At 37.1% G+C, this 17,971-nt stretch overlaps 1 protein-coding gene across 1 annotated transcript; it reads right to left on the bottom strand.

The window, feature by feature from the left end:
* Positions 1-771: 771 nt before the first annotated feature.
* LOC126701202 (uncharacterized) lies at positions 772-17,948 on the bottom strand. Its single transcript, XM_050399317.1, has 3 exons — positions 17,417-17,948; positions 14,938-17,291; positions 772-1,398 (listed from the first exon to the last, which is right to left on the bottom strand). The coding sequence occupies exons 1-3, from the start codon at positions 17,946-17,948 to the stop codon at positions 772-774; spliced, it is 3,513 nt and encodes a 1,170-aa protein (XP_050255274.1).
* Between the last annotated feature and the right edge of the window lie 23 nt (positions 17,949-17,971).

Genomic DNA, 17,971 nt, shown 5'->3' with positions numbered 1-17,971 from the left:
TTGCCCTAGTTCATCATTCTTGTGAAGAAGTTGCTGTGTTTGTGCACCGTAGGATTTTGTGACCAAGCATCTTCTTGGTCTTCATCGTTGGGATGAGCTAAAGAACTTTGCAGCCAACAACCTTCTCTAATTGGTGATTGAAGTCACGTACTGGGATACGTGCATTGGTTAGTCAAATACTTAGGAGCCGTGCATCAAAAGGAGAAATTGTCACTACAGAACAACTCCAATTGAGTATTGGGGTAAGGGTTCAACTGTAGGTTGGTATAAGTTACTGGGATTCCTTTACTTGTAACCGCTTGTTTTGATAATAGTGGAATTTCGGGAGTGGTAACCTGAAAATCACCTGGTGGGGTTTTTGCCGTTAGGTTTTCCCCATTCGTAAACAAATCACCGTGTCAAATTTATTTTCCGCTGCATAATTAGTTTATTGGTGATTTGTTTATGCTACCATGCGTTTGCATGTTAATTTGATTAATTAATAAACTTGGCTAATTAATCACAAGGAGTCAATTCGTTTTTGGCCTATCATTATCATTTTGCACATATATTATTTGGGTATAAACTTGTGTTGGTTATTTTGAAATTGGGGGTCTAAACATTCACTAGTGTTTTTCTCACCAAGTGAATTTTCAAAATTTATAGCATTTCATGAAGCAAACCCAATTTATTGATTGTAAACAAGAAAAATAGAAAGATGTAAAGGCAAACTAATTTCAAAATAAGGTGCACACTACAGATACTTTGGACAGGCATTGTTTGTATATTTGTCTAGATTTGATAGAGTTTGGAGGAAAGGCGTGGAGTGAGGAGAACTTCAAGAGGAGTTGCTCTGGGCAAGTTAATGCTTAGGCCTTCAGTCATGTCCATTGGCATATTCAATGGTGTTTGAAACTCAAATCCATGAAGCAAGCGAGCTAGTGTCAAGTGTGACACTTGAAAGGCAAATTTTGAACTAGGGCAAGATCGTCTCCCAGAACCAAATGGTATGAACTCAAAATGTTGACCTGAAGCATCTACATTTGCATGGCTTGTGAGGAACCTCTCTGGCAAAAACTCTTCAGGGTTCTCCCAAACTCTTGGGTCTCGATGCAACTTCCACACATTTACAAACAAATGAGTACCCTTTGTAATGTAATAGTCACATACATGACAATCTTCCATTGCCTCATGTGGGACAGACAGAGGGACCAGTGGGTATAAGCGCAGGGATTCCTTGATTATGGCTTGGAGGTAAACAAGGTCATTTATATCATGCTCTTCCACCCATCTTTCTCTTCCTACTTTGAGATCGAGCTCTTCTTGGGCATGCTTTAAAGCATGTCGGTTGTTTAATAATAAAGACAGGAGCCAAGTCAAGTTAATAGATGTAGTGTCTGACCCACCTAAGATGAGCATCTACAACAAGTAATTGAGACCACAATTAGAATTAGAATTTCATTCTAGTGCACTGCATTTATAAGTAAAATAAATTATATATTTTACAACTTATAACTATGATATTATTGGAATGAACCAATGTCAAGAAGTCGAACTAGGACCAGGACTCGGACCTTGATTAATTACGGTGTGCAACTTCTAAAATTCTTTAGTCCATTATGAATGAAGTACTAGCTCTGCTTGTTTCAAAGATTTATCAATTAGGGGTTAGGACAAACAAAGAATATCACTTTAGTTGAAGGATGTTTCAATAGTAGTAGCCAGGGTATTGGTTTTTCCTCTTGTAATTTTGGGTTTTATTTTATTGTCCTTCGTGTTACTTACTAAGGAATATTCTTTTTATGGGTTTAAGGTTTACATTTATAAAGGGCCTTGGTTTGGGCTCTTGTGTATTAGGTGTGGCACAAGCACAACATGTGTTCTAAAATTGCTACATGTGGGCTTTGTATTCCGTTCTGTGTGCACGAGAGTACTAAGTGGAAGACTTGCCTCTTTTAAATTAAGTGGAATTTTTTAGTGATCTCGCTAGCTAGTATGTTATAATTTCCTCTCATACAATCTCTACATGGATGTCATATTTAGGTGAAAAAAAACTCGTCATCTCTCTTCTGAGTGATGCCGTTTCACATCATGTCTCTGAAATCTGGACAACATCACCTTCCTTCAACATCTAAAGTTAGTGTTGCATCATCTCTCCTATAAGGGCATGTTCGTGCAATGTCAAAGTCTTGATAGGATCTCGTTGCATCTTCAAGGTTTTGTCAGCATCTCTTTGCATCCTCAAAGTTTTGATGGGAGCTTCTTGAAACTTCAAGGGACTCCTTGCATCTTCAATGTCTTGTTGACATCTCTAAAATCTTGATGTTTGGCTATAGTGCTATGCACCCTCGACGTCTGAGCTATGTTGCCTTTGAAAATTGGTGCTGTTGTAGCTTTATTATAAAGGTCAATATTGGTGCAACTTCAATACGAATGCAAGTGCAAATAGTGCTTCATGACAAAGATGAACGTTGGCACGGCTTCGATGCAAATGAAGTGTTGACTTGGCTTCATGACAAAGATGAACGTTGACATAACTTTAGTGCAAATGAAGTGTTAACGTGGCTTTATGGCAAAGATGAATGATGACACGATTTCGGTATGAATGAAGTGTAGATGTGGCCTCAATGCAAATAAAATGTTGAGGCAGCTTTATGGCAAAAGAAGAGTGCTAGTGCAGCTTTATGGCAAAAGAAGAGTGCTAGTGCAGCTTCATTACAAAGGCAAATGATAGTGTGACTTCATAGCAGATGCAAGTGCAAATATTGCTTCATGGCAAAGATGAATGTTGGCATGGCTTCAGTACAAGGACAAATGCTGGCATGACTTTATGGTAAAGACTCTTGATATGGCTACGTTGCAAAGACTCTTGAAATGGTTGCGTTGAAAAGATATGTATTGGTGCAGCTTAATTGCCAAGGAAAGCATGCTGCATAACAAAAACAAGCAACAACAAAGAACTTGTCAGAAGAAAATCTCATGGCACGACTAAACAACCAAAAAATAAATAAATAAATAAAAAAGAGAGAGCTTCAATTTTAATCACTAGCCTGTCAAAAAAATAAAAAATAAAAAAATAAAATTTCTCTACATAATTTCTCTAAACTTATCATACTACCCACTGAACGCTGCTTGTACAATTTAATGAATACCCAGGTGGCTTTATATAGAAACATTTCTGAGATAACGGACAAGAAACAAAAGGGAGAGTGGGCAAGCCATTAAATGCTACTCCCAAACAGATAATGTTTGAAGTCAGCCTTTGCAACTTGAATGCACTCAAAATCAAAGAAAACTGCACCGAATGTTGAAATGCAAGATGACATACAGCATACGGTAGCTCACCAACTACCTCAAGACCCACAGAAGTCTTCTAAGGACTTCGATCTACAAAACCCAGAAAGGTCATCAACAACGGAGCCACCATGCGCGGCCATAAATTTCCAACGAACCGCAGGTTTCTCATTCAAGTCTGCGCAAATCTGACAAATTTTTTACAAAAACGATGCCACCACTAGATCCATCGGCCCATGGTCTACAAAATCCAAAAATTTCAAGACCAAAACCAGCTGCATGCACCCCCACGTGAAGCCACGATCTTTCTAACGACCCGCAGTCTAGTCCTTCAAATTTGTGCAATTCTGGCCACAATTTTAGAACACGGACAATACCATGATCTTCTACGGCCTTAGATCGACAAAACCCAAAAATCTCGGGACCAAAAGAGCTACCATGTGCCTCCACGCGCCTCCAAATAAGCCGACATGCACAGCTCCAAACAAACACGCGCTCCCACGCGCCTTCATCCTAGTTCACGCGCTCACAAGCGTCGGGATTTCTCACGTGCTGGCACGTGCCATGACGTCATGGATGATGTAACTACCCCTATGGTCTGACCCGTTTGTCCAGGCCGACCCGGTTTGACTCGTTCACCTAACCCGGTTCGAACCGCCTACCCAAAAAAAAAAAAAAAAGAAAAGAGAAAAGAGAGAGAGAGAGAGAGAAAATGCTTTGACCAAGTGGACCTTTGATCTTGACCAAAAAGTCAAAATTTTCAAAACGGACCTGTCCCACTCAATTTTTTGAGTACATTTCGATTTTGGGACCCTTTTCTTCATTTGAAGCTTAGAAATTGTGCAAACATCCAATTTCCAAAAGTTGACTTTTGCGCAAATGTTGACCAAATGTCAAAATTTTTAAGATGGACCTATCTTGTTCAATTTTTCGCGTTCATTTCAATTTTTGGAGTTCGTTCCGTCATTTGAGACTCGGAAATTACACAAATGGCTCAATTCCAAGGGAGTTGACTTTTGTGTTAAAGTCTACCTAAAGTCAAAATTTTCAAGCCAAACTTGTCTTGCTCAGTTTTTTGGACTTGGAAACCACCTATGTGACCCACTTCTCCAAAGTATTAGCAATGTCCAAAACTTAAGCTCCTAAGATCAAAATTTGAGATTCATCCACTTGGTCTGGATTCCCTCAAGGTTATTCTCCAGACTTCATCAAGGCTTCCCTTTCAAAGTACAAACAAACTCTCACAAGTGTGTCTTGAACTTCAAATTACACTGGGTCATTAGTTCAACCTACTATTCCCATTTGACGCCTACCAATCTCCAACTTACCAATCCCGTTCGGTGCCTACTGTACCCAGCCACCATTCTCTCATCTTCCCCATCTTCTACACCTTGTGATCGCTGCCAATGATCCAAAATACTCTCCTGAAATTACCTCAACTTAACCTCTGTTGAAATGAGTCAATCTTGCAAGTACATCCAACTTTTTGCCACCTCACCAACCCACTTCAAATACCATAGAACACTCTTTTGAAATTACTTCAACTTAAACTATGCTGAGAAGGCTCGATCACGCAAGTACATTCAAATACTGGCAGACCCATTTTCGGTCTCATCAAAGCCTTTCATATGGGTGGGTCTACTTTTCGGAAATTATCTCATCCTGCTGAAAGCTCCACCACCTTCAACTACTTCACTTAAAGAGCCAAGTACAAAAATCCATTTTTTTCAAAACTCATTCCCACACCACACTCCGAGACTGTGTGCGTGAATGAGTCTCGAGGGGGCATTTGTAGAGAGGGAAAATTCCCGACCTATCACAAGCTGACATGTCACATTATCAAGTCCACAAAATACAGACAATTACAAAGCACTACGTATTGCTGCTAGGTTTTGCTATCACTATTCCGAAACCAACATAAATTTGCCAAGCGTCATGCAAAAACCAATCACACATCAGCGCGTGTAAGCGATGACACAAATAGTCCAGCACGTGTAAGCGATGACATAAGCAGTCCAGCACGTGTAAGCAATGACATAAGCGGACCAATCAGGCTGTGACATGTGTCACCAATCAGACTCCGCCACGTGTCGCTCACCTACCCCCAAGCTCTACAAGAATCAAGCCTCAAAGCCTTCAAGAGTATCAAGAACTTCAACCCCGAAATCGGAGAACATTCGAAGCAGAATCATCCAAACCATCTGCTTAGATCCTAAAGTTTGCGGGAATTAAGTTCAAAGGTCTGAAAACATCAACAAATCACAAATCAGTGAAGCTCTACGGATTCAAGCCTCCAAAGCCTCGAAGAACTTCCACCACAAACCTTCAAATACAAAGAACATTCGAAGCAGAATCATCCAAACTACCTGCCTAGATCTCAAAGGTCACTGGAATCAAACCCAAAAGCCTCCAGAAACCTCAAACAACCACAAATCAGTGAAGCTCCACGGATTCAAGCCTCGAAAGCCCCGAAGAACTTCCACCACAAATCTTCGAAGACGAAGAACACACGAAAAACACAAAGAACGTGAAGAACAAAGGATTTCTAACAAGCTCATAGCCAGAGATTTATTGTAATTCTGTTCCAAAGATCTTCGATCCATCCCTCAACCAAATTGAAGGATATCTTGTGTTTAAATCAAAATCACATCACTACAAATCCAATCAACAAATCTTTGAAGGAGATCGAATCAGAGGATCAATCTTTTGTAATTACAGAGAATTGTACCACACAATCATCAATACAGATTCGCATTTGTGAAACTATTTCACTTGTTTGACTTTATTTCGAACGAGAAATTTAGTCGTCCACACACTTTTTTTGTCACTAAACAGTAGCCTAGACTTGTGATTTCGTTCTCATTTTATAATTTAAAAGAAAAGTGAAAAGACAAAAATGTTGATAACAACAATTAAACCTTTAAAAAAAAAAATGATGAAGCCATAAAGGAAAAGTTGATAAGAAAAATTAAATTGTTATTTTTATCTGGAAATTGATAAAATAGTATATTTGGTAATTAAATATGATATTTACTTGAAGCAATGTTGCAATCTCCATGAGATAATGAATATAATTTTCACTTTGAGGAGTAGGATCAACCACAACTTCTAAAACCTAACTTTTATTAATATGAAATTAATAAATTTAAGGTCTTTATTACCATAAATCAAGTTAGGATTTTACGTTGATTTTTGCAAATATGATCTTGCATCATATATATATGAATAACTTCATTTTGCATAAAATAATAAAATTTTTAGTTGCAATAGTAGGATTATTATATAAAATAATAAGTTTTCTACATAAGATGAATACGTTCTCAAAAAAAAAAAAAAAAAAAAAAAAAGGTGAATTTAAAATAAAACATTAGCTTTTCATACATTCAAACATGCCTTGATAATGATTTCACTTGGATTTGGGCTAGTCATCCATATTCCAGTCTACAAGCAAGGTAACGTGTCCACCTCCCTTTCACATGAGGCAAACAACAAGTGGACTAAATAATAATGTTAGACAGTGACGATGAAATCAAGATTTAGGAGTTAGAATTTATAATCAATTTAGACTCTTCAAAGGTTTGCGAGCAACTAGATGGCTATTATTTTTTAAATGCAGAAATGCTTTCTCAATTCCCCATATGCGTGAAAATGTTAAATTAACTTTATATGAGCAAGACATCAACCTTTTATACCTCTATTTTATTAGCAACATTGTCTTTGTTCCAAGGAGAGAAGAACTACGTACGGAAAGTGGATATTCTTTAGAATTACTGGTTTGGTAATTAGGTTCATGCATGGATGGTTATATTGGAGTCAATGATGACTTTCTTGGCTTGGTTCTCATTTGACATACTAAGTTCATAACACAAATCTTCAATCTCATTTTATACTCTAATTATGGTATGTCATATGTCTAATTTTTATTTTTATAAATTTTTAAACTTTGATATTTTATAAAGAGAATAAACATAAATACATGGTATGTTGTTAGGTTCTAAGAAATTAGGAACTAATATATTAGAACTTCAATTTGTATTATGTTGGCAAACCATGATCAAAACATAGAGTCTAGGTTTAGGCTTGCTCAAAGTATGTTTATTTGTGAAATTGAAATCGAGTGATTGCAGAATTTATTGGACTAAATCTGTAAGGCTCGATCGATCGAAAATTAGACTCGATCAATCGAACCACGTGTAGATTTATTTTTCTGCAGAGTTCCAGTTCAGCCCAAACTCTACTTAAACGTATTAGGGTTCAAGTAAAACTCTCCTATATATAAGGGAAACCCTAGAACGTTTTTTGAAGTTTTTAGAGAGATTAGAGTGCCTCTTGTGCCTCTTTTTATATTTAGGGTTTTGTACCCAAAGGCTCTCTAAAGGTTGCTCATATTGCGGTTTGTGTAAATCTCTTGTGAGATCTAGAGGAGCTTTCCTTTACACAAACTTAGGGTTTTCAAGAAGGAGATATTCTCTACACCTTGATGATCAAAACAGTTGCTGTCATTAAAGCTTAAAGAATACACAAGCGGGGGTGCTTGTAGCTGGTGGGAATCCAAGAAAGAAGGAGTCCGTGGATTCGGAGCTTGCACGTGGTCGTGTCAGTAAGTTCTACTGGTTGGTAGCATTAGGAAGTCGAGCGGGGGTGCTTGTAAGTCCTTTTGTATGAACTTCGATTTTTTCTGATAGTGGATTCAAGTTTACCTTGAGGATAACTAGGTCAAATCCTCCCCAGGTTTTTACCGGTTTGGTTTCCTGGGTGATCATATCATTGTCTTATTTATTTTCCGCTGCTATGCATGATATGATATATTGGTGTTAACCTAGACTTGTTAATTTGACTAAGTAACAACTTGGCTAATTACCTAGGGTTAATTCAATTGTTTAAGGGGTCTAAAAACTGTCATATGTTATAATTGATGTTGGAACATAAATCTTACAAGAAAACACATGATATTGATTCCAAATCCACAAGTTGATGGATGAGGCCAGAACTAAGAATTTTTGGTGTTGAGGTGGCCAACTCCTAATTTTATAGGTTATATCTTAAAAAATATTTTATAATTATAAATATTATGAAGGATCCTTGTTTGTGTAGTTCTGCCGCTCGGCAAGGCCGTAGACTCCACTCGACTCGAGGTCTCTAGGTCGGTCTATTGCCACAGTGTATAGGTACTTGTGTTTTTAGGAGTTATAGCCACGGTTTAAAAACGCGGCTGTAGACCCTTTTTTTTTTTTTGGGTAGTGAAATAGGTTAGTCACATCAAATATTGACATGGATCCATTTGATCCATCGGTGGGATGATACAATGGTACCCTAAATTTGCTTAACCTTGCATGTGTTTCTGTTGTAAATTGAAGTCCATGCATGTGTAAGTGTAACCCAATAAGGAAATGGTACATCGAAAAGACATAGCAATCTGGGCGACAAAGCCATGGATTTCCATAAGTTTTGGCTTGATCAAAATGCTTTACAAAGCAAGGCCGGCATTTTCTCCAAAAAAAAAAAAAAAAGCAAGGCCGGCATTAAGAGTAAGGCATGGATTATGTAAGTAGAAGTAGAAGTCTGTTTTGTCCATACTAGAGTCTGAAGGATTTTTTTTTTTTTTTTTTTTTTTTGGAGTCTACAAAACTTTTGTTCTGGTTTAGTGCCCTTTTATATATAGTTCAAAATTCAAAGAGATTATCCACAGTTTTGATCCAAAATTTCTAGAAACCTCCAAATTCTCCCTCTCTCATACCTGTCGATCTCTAAAGGGATTTTTTTTATACTTTCCTCATGCTTATCTACAAAGGTTGTCCATATCCATCAAAACACAAACACCTAATATTTTTGCCTATCTTACCTCTTTCAAGCCAAAAGTCTCTAAAACACTAAATTTCTACTTCATAATATGTTATTATTGCTAATAGAATAAAAAAGTCCCCGAAAACCCAAAATTGGGATGACACAATGGTCACCCTAAATTTGCTTAACCTTGCATGTGTTTCTGTTGTAAATTGAAGTCCATGCATGTGTAAGTGTAACCCAACAAGGAAATGGTACATCGAAGAGATCATAACAATCTGGGCGACAAAGCCATGGATTTCCATAAGTTTTGGCTTGATCAAAATGCTTTACAAAGCAAGGCCCGCATTAAGAGTAAGGCATGGATTATGTAAGTAGAAGTAGAAGACTGTTTTGTCCATACTAGAGTCTAGAGGATTTTTTTTTTTTTTTCAAACACCTCCAGGATATGGGTTGGCTACACTAGTATATTTGTAAGGTTGTTGTTTTTCTGGACTTAGTAAGTTCGGTTTTTTTTAATTTTTTTTTTTTTTTTTTTTTGGAGTCTACAAAACTTTTGTTCTGGTTAAGTACCCTTGTATATATAGTTCAAAATTCGAAGAGATTATCCACAGTTTTGATCCAAAATTTCTAGAAACCTCCAAATTCTCCCTCTCTCATTCCCGTTGATCTCTAAAGGGATTATTTTATTTTATTTGTTATTTTTATACTTTCCTCACGCTTATCTATAAAGGTTGTCCATATCCATCAAAACACAAACACCTAATATTTTTGCCTATCTTACCTCTTTCAAGCCAAAAGTCTCTAAATCACTAAATTTCTATTTCATAAATGTTATTATTGCTAATAGAATTAAAAAAAGTCCCCGAAAACCCAAAACACTACTCAAATATTTTTACCAAAAAAGAAAAAGAAAAAAGAAAAGACACATACTAATCTATTTCAATTTTACACACTTCATATATATTTTTATCTTTTTAGAAAAAATAATATTAATAATATTGTATTACATGAGTTAAATGCTAGTATTCTTAATAGTATTGCTTGCATGTTATCTCACCATATATTTTTAATTGACGGGATATTTTTTATAGGTACTTTTAAATTGAAAGTGCATTTCTAGCTTAAACTATTCGTAGCCTGTGAATTTCGATGATTTTGTTCATTTAGAATTTTTAAAGAAAACATTGTTAACACAAATCTATTACTATATATAATGGAAGAAGCCTAATTCACAAACCCTCCTGGTAATACATATCTATTATTAAATATAGTTTAAAATTTAAGAACCTTTTAAGTAAAACAGTCTAAATTTTAATTCTCATCCTGAACGATTTAAAAGTTAAAACAACAATCAAAAGACAAATCAAAATCCCCTAGAGTTCCTAGCATACTTTACTACATAAAGTTATTTTAATCTTGACATTTCATTTTGAAATAAGTGGTTCAAATTATACCAATTCATTAATTCACTAATAAAAATATTAAAATTAAGGTGCCATGTCAATTATTGGAGGAAAATAGATTGACACATCAGGTCTCAACATATGACCTGTCAAAACTTAACATTTATTTATTTATTTGTTGTTTTAAGAAAATTAGAAATTTTGGAAATCCCAAAATCAGAACCCAATCTCACCGCCACCACACCGATGAAAAATTATTTTAGAAATTAAACGAAAATCCAAGAAACCAAGATCGCAAGGTAAAACACAGCAACAAGAGCCATAGAATGGGATCACATTCTGTTTTTGTTTTTGTGGATTTGGTAACAATATGAAGCATTGGTTTGGCTGTGCAGAGGTTTAGCTTTTTCGCATCTTTGGATTGTTGGTTCATGACTGTGTGTTACGATAAAATCTCTAAGAAACCATTTATAAGTCAAGTAGGTCCAATTTGATCTTTGATTTTGTGTTTTGATTTTTCTATGATAATTAATTGTTGTATTAACCCAGATCTAAATCACATATCACAACCAAAGGAAACAGACGGTCCAACTAGTTTTACCTTCATGTTTGCAAACCCACTCTCACCACCGTCCTTAATCCAAATCTTGAGTTGTTTGAGTTATGGAATATGAAAAGTGGGTTCCGGTGCAATAGCTCGCAAACCTGAAGGGACCTAAGCACGATGGAGGCCAATAACAGGAGTTTTAAGAGCATTCCCATCAGGTGTGCTATGCCAAATACCATTTTGCCACATCAAAACTCACTTTATCAATTTTAATACACCATTTTACAATAAGTTATGTATCAGATATTCTATTTCTATTCCTCTTCCTCCGCCTTATTTGGTTTGCATTCGAAGCATTGAGGAGTTTCCAAACTTCAAATTTTCCTAGTAAGGTCTTCTTTCTCTATGTTTTGATGGTTGGTTTTGATTTTGTCAGGCGAGAGTGTCCTTCAATTTCCTTTTTCTTTGCTAGGTTAGGGGTTTACCATGAGTATTCTTCTGGTCGACATCCCCAGGCTGGTCTGTTTATGTCTGGTTTCACTTCCTTCAAACCCGTTTTGCTTACCCTTTACCCGTTGATCTACCATTCTTTGATAGAGCATCATTTGATGATGACTACCGTAGAATATAGTAAGGATGATGTCAGGACGAGTGAATTAGAAACAGGGCTGTCATCGAATGCAGAATCTCTAAGTAAGGAAGTTGACATGGCCGTGTCAAAGCCACCTTCGTCTTCCTCCTCTCCTCCTTTGCATGCTCTTTCCGAGTCTTGCTCTTTAAAAGAAAAGCATTTGAAGAGTTTGAGAAAAAGGTTTCAGTTCCCCAAAGGTACTATCCTCTGTTTACGTTGTCCTAGCGAAAAGGCCTGCACTTTTTCCCATGGCAAGGTGTGTTTTTATGAGGCCACCTTTCTGTGCAGTCTTCATTTTCCCCTTCATCCTTTTTTTTTTTATGAAACTTCTCTTTCATTTGCAAATTTCATCTTGTCCCCAATGCCTAGAGGATGATTATGAGTTGTATGTCGATTTGGATGTCAGCTTGTGAAGGGGTTATGATAACCCTAAACAAGTTTTTACATTTGTATCGTTTGAAACCCTCTACCCACTATGGGTATTTTGAACTTCTACCCTAGGATAAGAAGTCTAGGGTTAATTCTGGGTATCCTTCTTCTTTTTGTGACTAGAAATCATGATACTTTTTTATCTCTAGAACTGGCTGTGAAACCATGTCCGATGACCTTTGGGGTAAAGTCTCGAGGTTATTGCGAAAATGGGAAGTTCCACCCCTTGGTGCGTACTTTTTGTTGCTTTCTTAATTTCCTCTCCTAATTTGTGCTTTTACAACTTGCTTTACCTTCTTGTTTTGCAATTTTTGATCGTCTAGACTTGGAGGGTCCAAATTATGGACGGATCCAGGTTACCCTTGCCTTTGCTCGAAAGATCGAGGATTTTGATGACCTGATCAATCCTTGTCATTTGTTCGCCTTTTTCCTGGGACTCGAGCCTTCTGAATACGTCTTGGAAAAGATCCGTTGAGAAGAAAAAATTGAGTCGTCTTGTATTTGTTGCTTCCTGTCTTTTTCTTTCTCTTTAACTTACACACTTTTTTCTTCTTCTTCTTTTTTTTTTTTTTTTTTTTTTTTTTTTTTTTTTGTGTGTGTGTGTGTGTGTGTGTGTGCGCGTGTAGAGATGGCCATGCGGTATAGTAAAAGTACGCACGTATTAGGGGGATGAAGAATGAACCCCTTTCTCAACTCACTTCAGACCTGAAGAGGCGAAAATTGCACGATGAGAAAGGCAAGGCAGCGGTTTCTTCGCCTGTTCAGATTATTTCGTCTTCCCCAACTCCGTCTATTGAGGTGATGGCCTTGACTCCACCTATTACTCGCAGCAAGGGATATTTTCAAATTACAATTTATTCTTCTTATATGTTATATCATAAAAAATTTTGTTTAATTTTTTGTTAATTATATTAGTTTATATTTTCAAAATTATATTTTTATTTATTTTTTGATAAGTTCAAAATTAATAACTTGTCAACATTTTCTTTTAATCTTTCCCCTGAATTAAAATCCTAGTTGTGTCTTATCAAAAAAAAAAAAAAAAAAAGTCCTAATTGTGCTACTTACTTTTCTTTAATCATTAAAATCCTAGTTGTGCTACTAAAAAAAAAAGACCGGTCATTGATATAAACGTAATTCCCAAATATGCATGCCCTCCTCGGACTTGATGTTTAGACTTTAGTCAATAAAGTAAAAGAAACTCGACCCTTTTTTTTTTTTTTTTGGAAGAAAAATAAAAGGGAAAATTATAATTTGTCTTTTAACAATTTGGTCAGACCACAATTTAGTTTACAAACTTTCGAGCGACACATTTTACCTTTTAAGGTTTGGGTTAAAAGTGAAATTGTTAGGATTCTGTCCAAAGTATGCCTAATGATGTCATTTTTACTCTGGGATCAAACTGTAAGCATTTAGTTGGGCTCAAAATAAGAATGGAAAAGTTCGTAGAACTAAATTGTTATTGGGTCAGATTAAAAGGAATAATTTGTTTGTCCAAAAATTACAAAATCCATAATCAAAATACTATTTAGCTCTCTTTTTCTATTAATCTAAAATTTAAAAAGTCAAATATAACAATTAAAAGTTTATGACTAAATTATGATTTTGCCAAAAAACATATAGAATCTAAACAAATATGTTGACAATTCAAAAAGATAAATATTTCTAAAAAAGGTAGAATAAGATTGGTAAGGCACCTGATGGTTCAGGATTTTGCCAAGAAATTTATGAATGTGACCTATGATTGGTAAGGCACCGGACAAAATGGGCTTTTGCCCTTTTCAGGGAAATTAATTAGCCTTTTACCCTTCTTCCCAAACTAAATAGGGAAATGCCCATATTTTGAAACTCGATTTTTCAAAATCGAGTTAAGCCCTATAGTGACGTTTTCAAGGACCTATAGTGACGTTTTTAAGGACCTATAGTGGTGTTTTGTAACTTGATATCCATGAAATCGAGTTATTGCCTATAACTCGATTTCATGGATATCAAGTTATAAAACGCCACTATAGGTTCTTAAAATGTTACTATAGGTCCTTAAAAACGTCACTATAGGGCTCCAGAATTTTTTTTTTTTTAACTCGATTTTGAAAAAGTCAAGTTTCAAAAGAGGGGCATTTCCCTATTTAGTTTGGGAAGAAGGGCAAAAGGCTAATTAATTTTCCTGAAAAGGGCAGAAGCCCATTTTGTCCGTAAGGCACCTGATGGTTCTGGGGGGTAAGATACCATTATTTTTGTTACTAACAATTCTAACCCTCCAAAGGTTGTATAAAAGTGACACCAATACCAAGACTCCCGAAATTGCAAGTAGATGAGAAATAATTTCCATCATCTCCCTCAATCTTAGGAGCTTTTTATTTCAAATTTGGTGGGTTCTAAGGGTGAGAACAAAGAAGAGAGAACCAAATGAAAGAATGTCAATTAGTAGCTTGAAAGTTGAATTGGTTGCACAAAATAATCACTTTTATAACTATTTATAGATGGTTTATTATAGTGACCAATGAGTGTTGGCAAGTAAAAAACAAAACTAGTACTCATGCAAGGAATTGGTCAAAATGGAAATCCTCGGACAATTGAAAAGTCTTTGCATGAAACAATACGGTATGTAGAAATGCTTTCACAATTCAGCATGTGCAAATGTTTTTTTTTTTTTTTTTTTATTAGGGGAAACATCGAAATTTTTATTAAAAAACGCCTCTTAAATCGGTTTGAACTACAGAATAAAGATGTGGTGGAACATCCTCCATCCACACTAGGAAATCTGGTATGCCAATGGCATGTCTAGCCAGACCATGAGCTAAAGAATTACCTTCTCTAAATGTATGAGAATAAAGTAATTTAACAAATTGTGAGGATAAACTTTTCACCTCATCTATGAATAAACCAAATGGAGCTAAAGGGACCGAATCATCCGTTTGAGCCTTAAAAACTTCCAGTGAGTCTCCTTCTAAGATAGCTTGTTGAACTCCTATGACTGATGCCAAAGAAAGGGCTGTAACAGCCGCCATTGCCTCAACCTCTCTACTGCTATAGGCTTGATGCAACAGTTTCGAGCATGAAGCTATCACTTCACCATCTCCATCTCTTATCACCACACCTATCCCTGATTTATTTTCTTTTGGAAAGATCGCGCTGTCGTAATTTATTTTCAAAAACTCACTCCTCGGAGGCTTCCACCTGCTTCTGGTCCGTCGTGTTTCCTGTTGTACCTGGGGTGCATGATCTACATTCCTCCTTTGAAATTCCAGTAGCCACGTCCTGGCGGTATGGGCAAGTTGGTGAAGACTTTCAGCTGGTATATTAAGTCTTACTCTATTCCGCTGGTTCCAGATCATCCATACCGTTGCTGCAAATAATTCAACATCCTTTTTCTGCAGAATCAACCACGACAATAGCTCTTTGAAGTCCAGGAATTGCACTGAACTTTTGAAACCCCATAACTCCGAATTGGCACACACCAGATCCAGCTCAGGACACCGCCACAGAGCATGTAAAGAATTTTCTGTCGAGTTGCAGCAACGCTCACAAACTAGATCGTCAATGACTTTGCGACGGACTAAGGCTTGCTTTGTTGGCAGAGCGTCACGGCAGGCCCTCCACAGCATGGTCTTCACCTTTTGTGGTGTATGCATAGACCAAATGCTCTTCCAAATGTGCTTATCCCTGTTTTGATGATCTTGTGCAACATCACCCAGAGTAGCTGCCTCCTCCTTTAGAAATCTGTAGCCGGATTTACAGCTGTAGACACCATTGCTTGAATGGGGCCAAAACAGAGTATCCTCGGTTGAAGCTTGGCCTAAAGGAATTTTTTTAATCATCTCGGCATCCTCCCTTGTGAAAAGACCGTCAACCAGCTCCCCTACCCACTGCCTATTCAATGGATCAATGAGTGTATCTACCGTTGAATCCTCAAAGTCTTGAATTGGACACTCCGGTAAATAAGGTGGGTGCTTCCTTGGCAGCCAATGGTGCTGCCATATCTTAATCTTTTGCCCATTACCAATCCGCCATCTAGCACCCCTCTGTAAAACTTCTCTACCATGAAGGATACTCCTCCAAGCGTAGGAGCCCATCCGTGAATCTGTGGCTTCCATAATAGTAGTGTTAGGGAAAAATCGGGCTTTGAAAACTTTGTAAAATAGTGAATCAGTATTGTGCAATAAACGCCATGCTTGCTTTGCAAGGAGAGAATCATTGTGCAAAGCAAGCTCTCGAAAACCCATTCCACCTATTGTTTTTGATCTTGTCATATCTTCCCATTTAACCCAATGAATCCTCCTTCGGTCTCCTCTTTGACCCCACCAAAACTTCTTGATTAGGCCCTCGATCTCATTACATAAGCCAATAGGAATTTTGAAACACCCCATTGTGTAGGTAGGAATAGCTTGGATAACCGACTTAATCAACACTTCTCTACCCGCCTGAGAAAGTAACTTCCCTTCCCACCCTTGGAGTTTCCGCCACACCTTTTCTTTAATATAATTGAAACTAGCCTTTTTTCCTTTACCCACAAAAGATGGGAGACCCAAGTATCTTTCATAATGCGTTATTTCTGACACACCCCAAGCCTCCTTGATAGCCCTCTTTGCTTCAACATTTGTTGCTTTACTAAAAAAGATTGTGGTTTTGCTCTTGTTCAATTTTTGACCTGAAGCTTCCTCATATTTATTCAGCACTTCCAAAACCTTTCCACACTCCTCCATAGTTGCCCTGCAAAAAAGGAAACTATCATCTGCAAAAAGCAGATGTGTTAGTTTTGGACCTCGTCTGCATAGAGAAAAGCCATGGATATCACCCCTCCTCTCAGCCTGCTTTATCATCCCATTTAACCCCTCAGTACACAACAGGAATAGGAAAGGAGAAAGGGGGTCTCCTTGTCTTATTCCTCTTGTGGGCTTGATCATACCACACGGTTCACCATTCACCAAAACAGAGTACGTAACTGATTTCACACACACCATCATAAGATTTATCCATTTTTCATTAAAACCCATCTTCCTCATAATCTCTTCAAGAAAACCCCAATCAACCCGATCATAAGCTTTACTCATATCTAATTTAACTGCCATATACCCATGGGAACCAGCATTATATTTTTGAAGGCAGTGTAAGGTCTCAAAGGCCACAAGAATATTATCAGAAATTAATCTATCTTTAGTAAAAGCAGATTGGTGTTTTGTAATAATGGAAGGAAGCAGCTTTTTTAAACGGTTGGCTAAAACTTTGGAAAAAATTTTATACAGCACATTACAAAGCTAATAGGGCGAAATTGATTTGCATATTCGGGTGAATTAACCTTTGGTATAAGAGCTATAAAGGTATGATTTAAAGGAGTGGGTAAGGTACCTGAGTTCAACCACATCAGAATGGAAGAGGTGACATCATGACTAACAGTGCCCCAAAAATGCTGGTAAAAAAGGGGAGGCATTCCATCTGGTCCAGGTGCTTTGAGAGGCGCCATTTGATTCAACGCCTTGGTCACTTCACTCTCTTCAAACTTGCAGCACAATACTTCATTCATCTCATCCATAATCATTGTTGGCACACATTCCAATACACTTGGAGTCACACTTTGATCCGTGGATGCAAAGAGTGACTTATAATAATCAACTAAAACTGCACCTATCTTCTCTTGTTGGACTCTCCACACCCCATCATCATCTCTAATACTCTCAATCAAATTTTTTCGATGCCTCCTTGTCGCACAACTGTGAAAGTACTTAGTATTTCTATCCCCCTCCCTTGCCCATAACAATCTGGACCGTTGTTGCCACATGATGGCTTTCCTATCAAGCAAAACCTCAATTTCAGCCTTCAAATGCCTTACTTGAAAATTATTACCACTGAGAATGGCCTCCCTTTCTGCCTTGATGAGCATTTTTTTAGCTTTCTCTAGCTCCC

Source organism: Quercus robur, chromosome 9, assembly GCF_932294415.1.
Source record: "Quercus robur chromosome 9, dhQueRobu3.1, whole genome shotgun sequence".
NCBI lineage: Eukaryota > Viridiplantae > Streptophyta > Magnoliopsida > Fagales > Fagaceae > Quercus > Quercus robur.
This window is presented reverse-complemented; position numbering and strand designations above follow the sequence as displayed.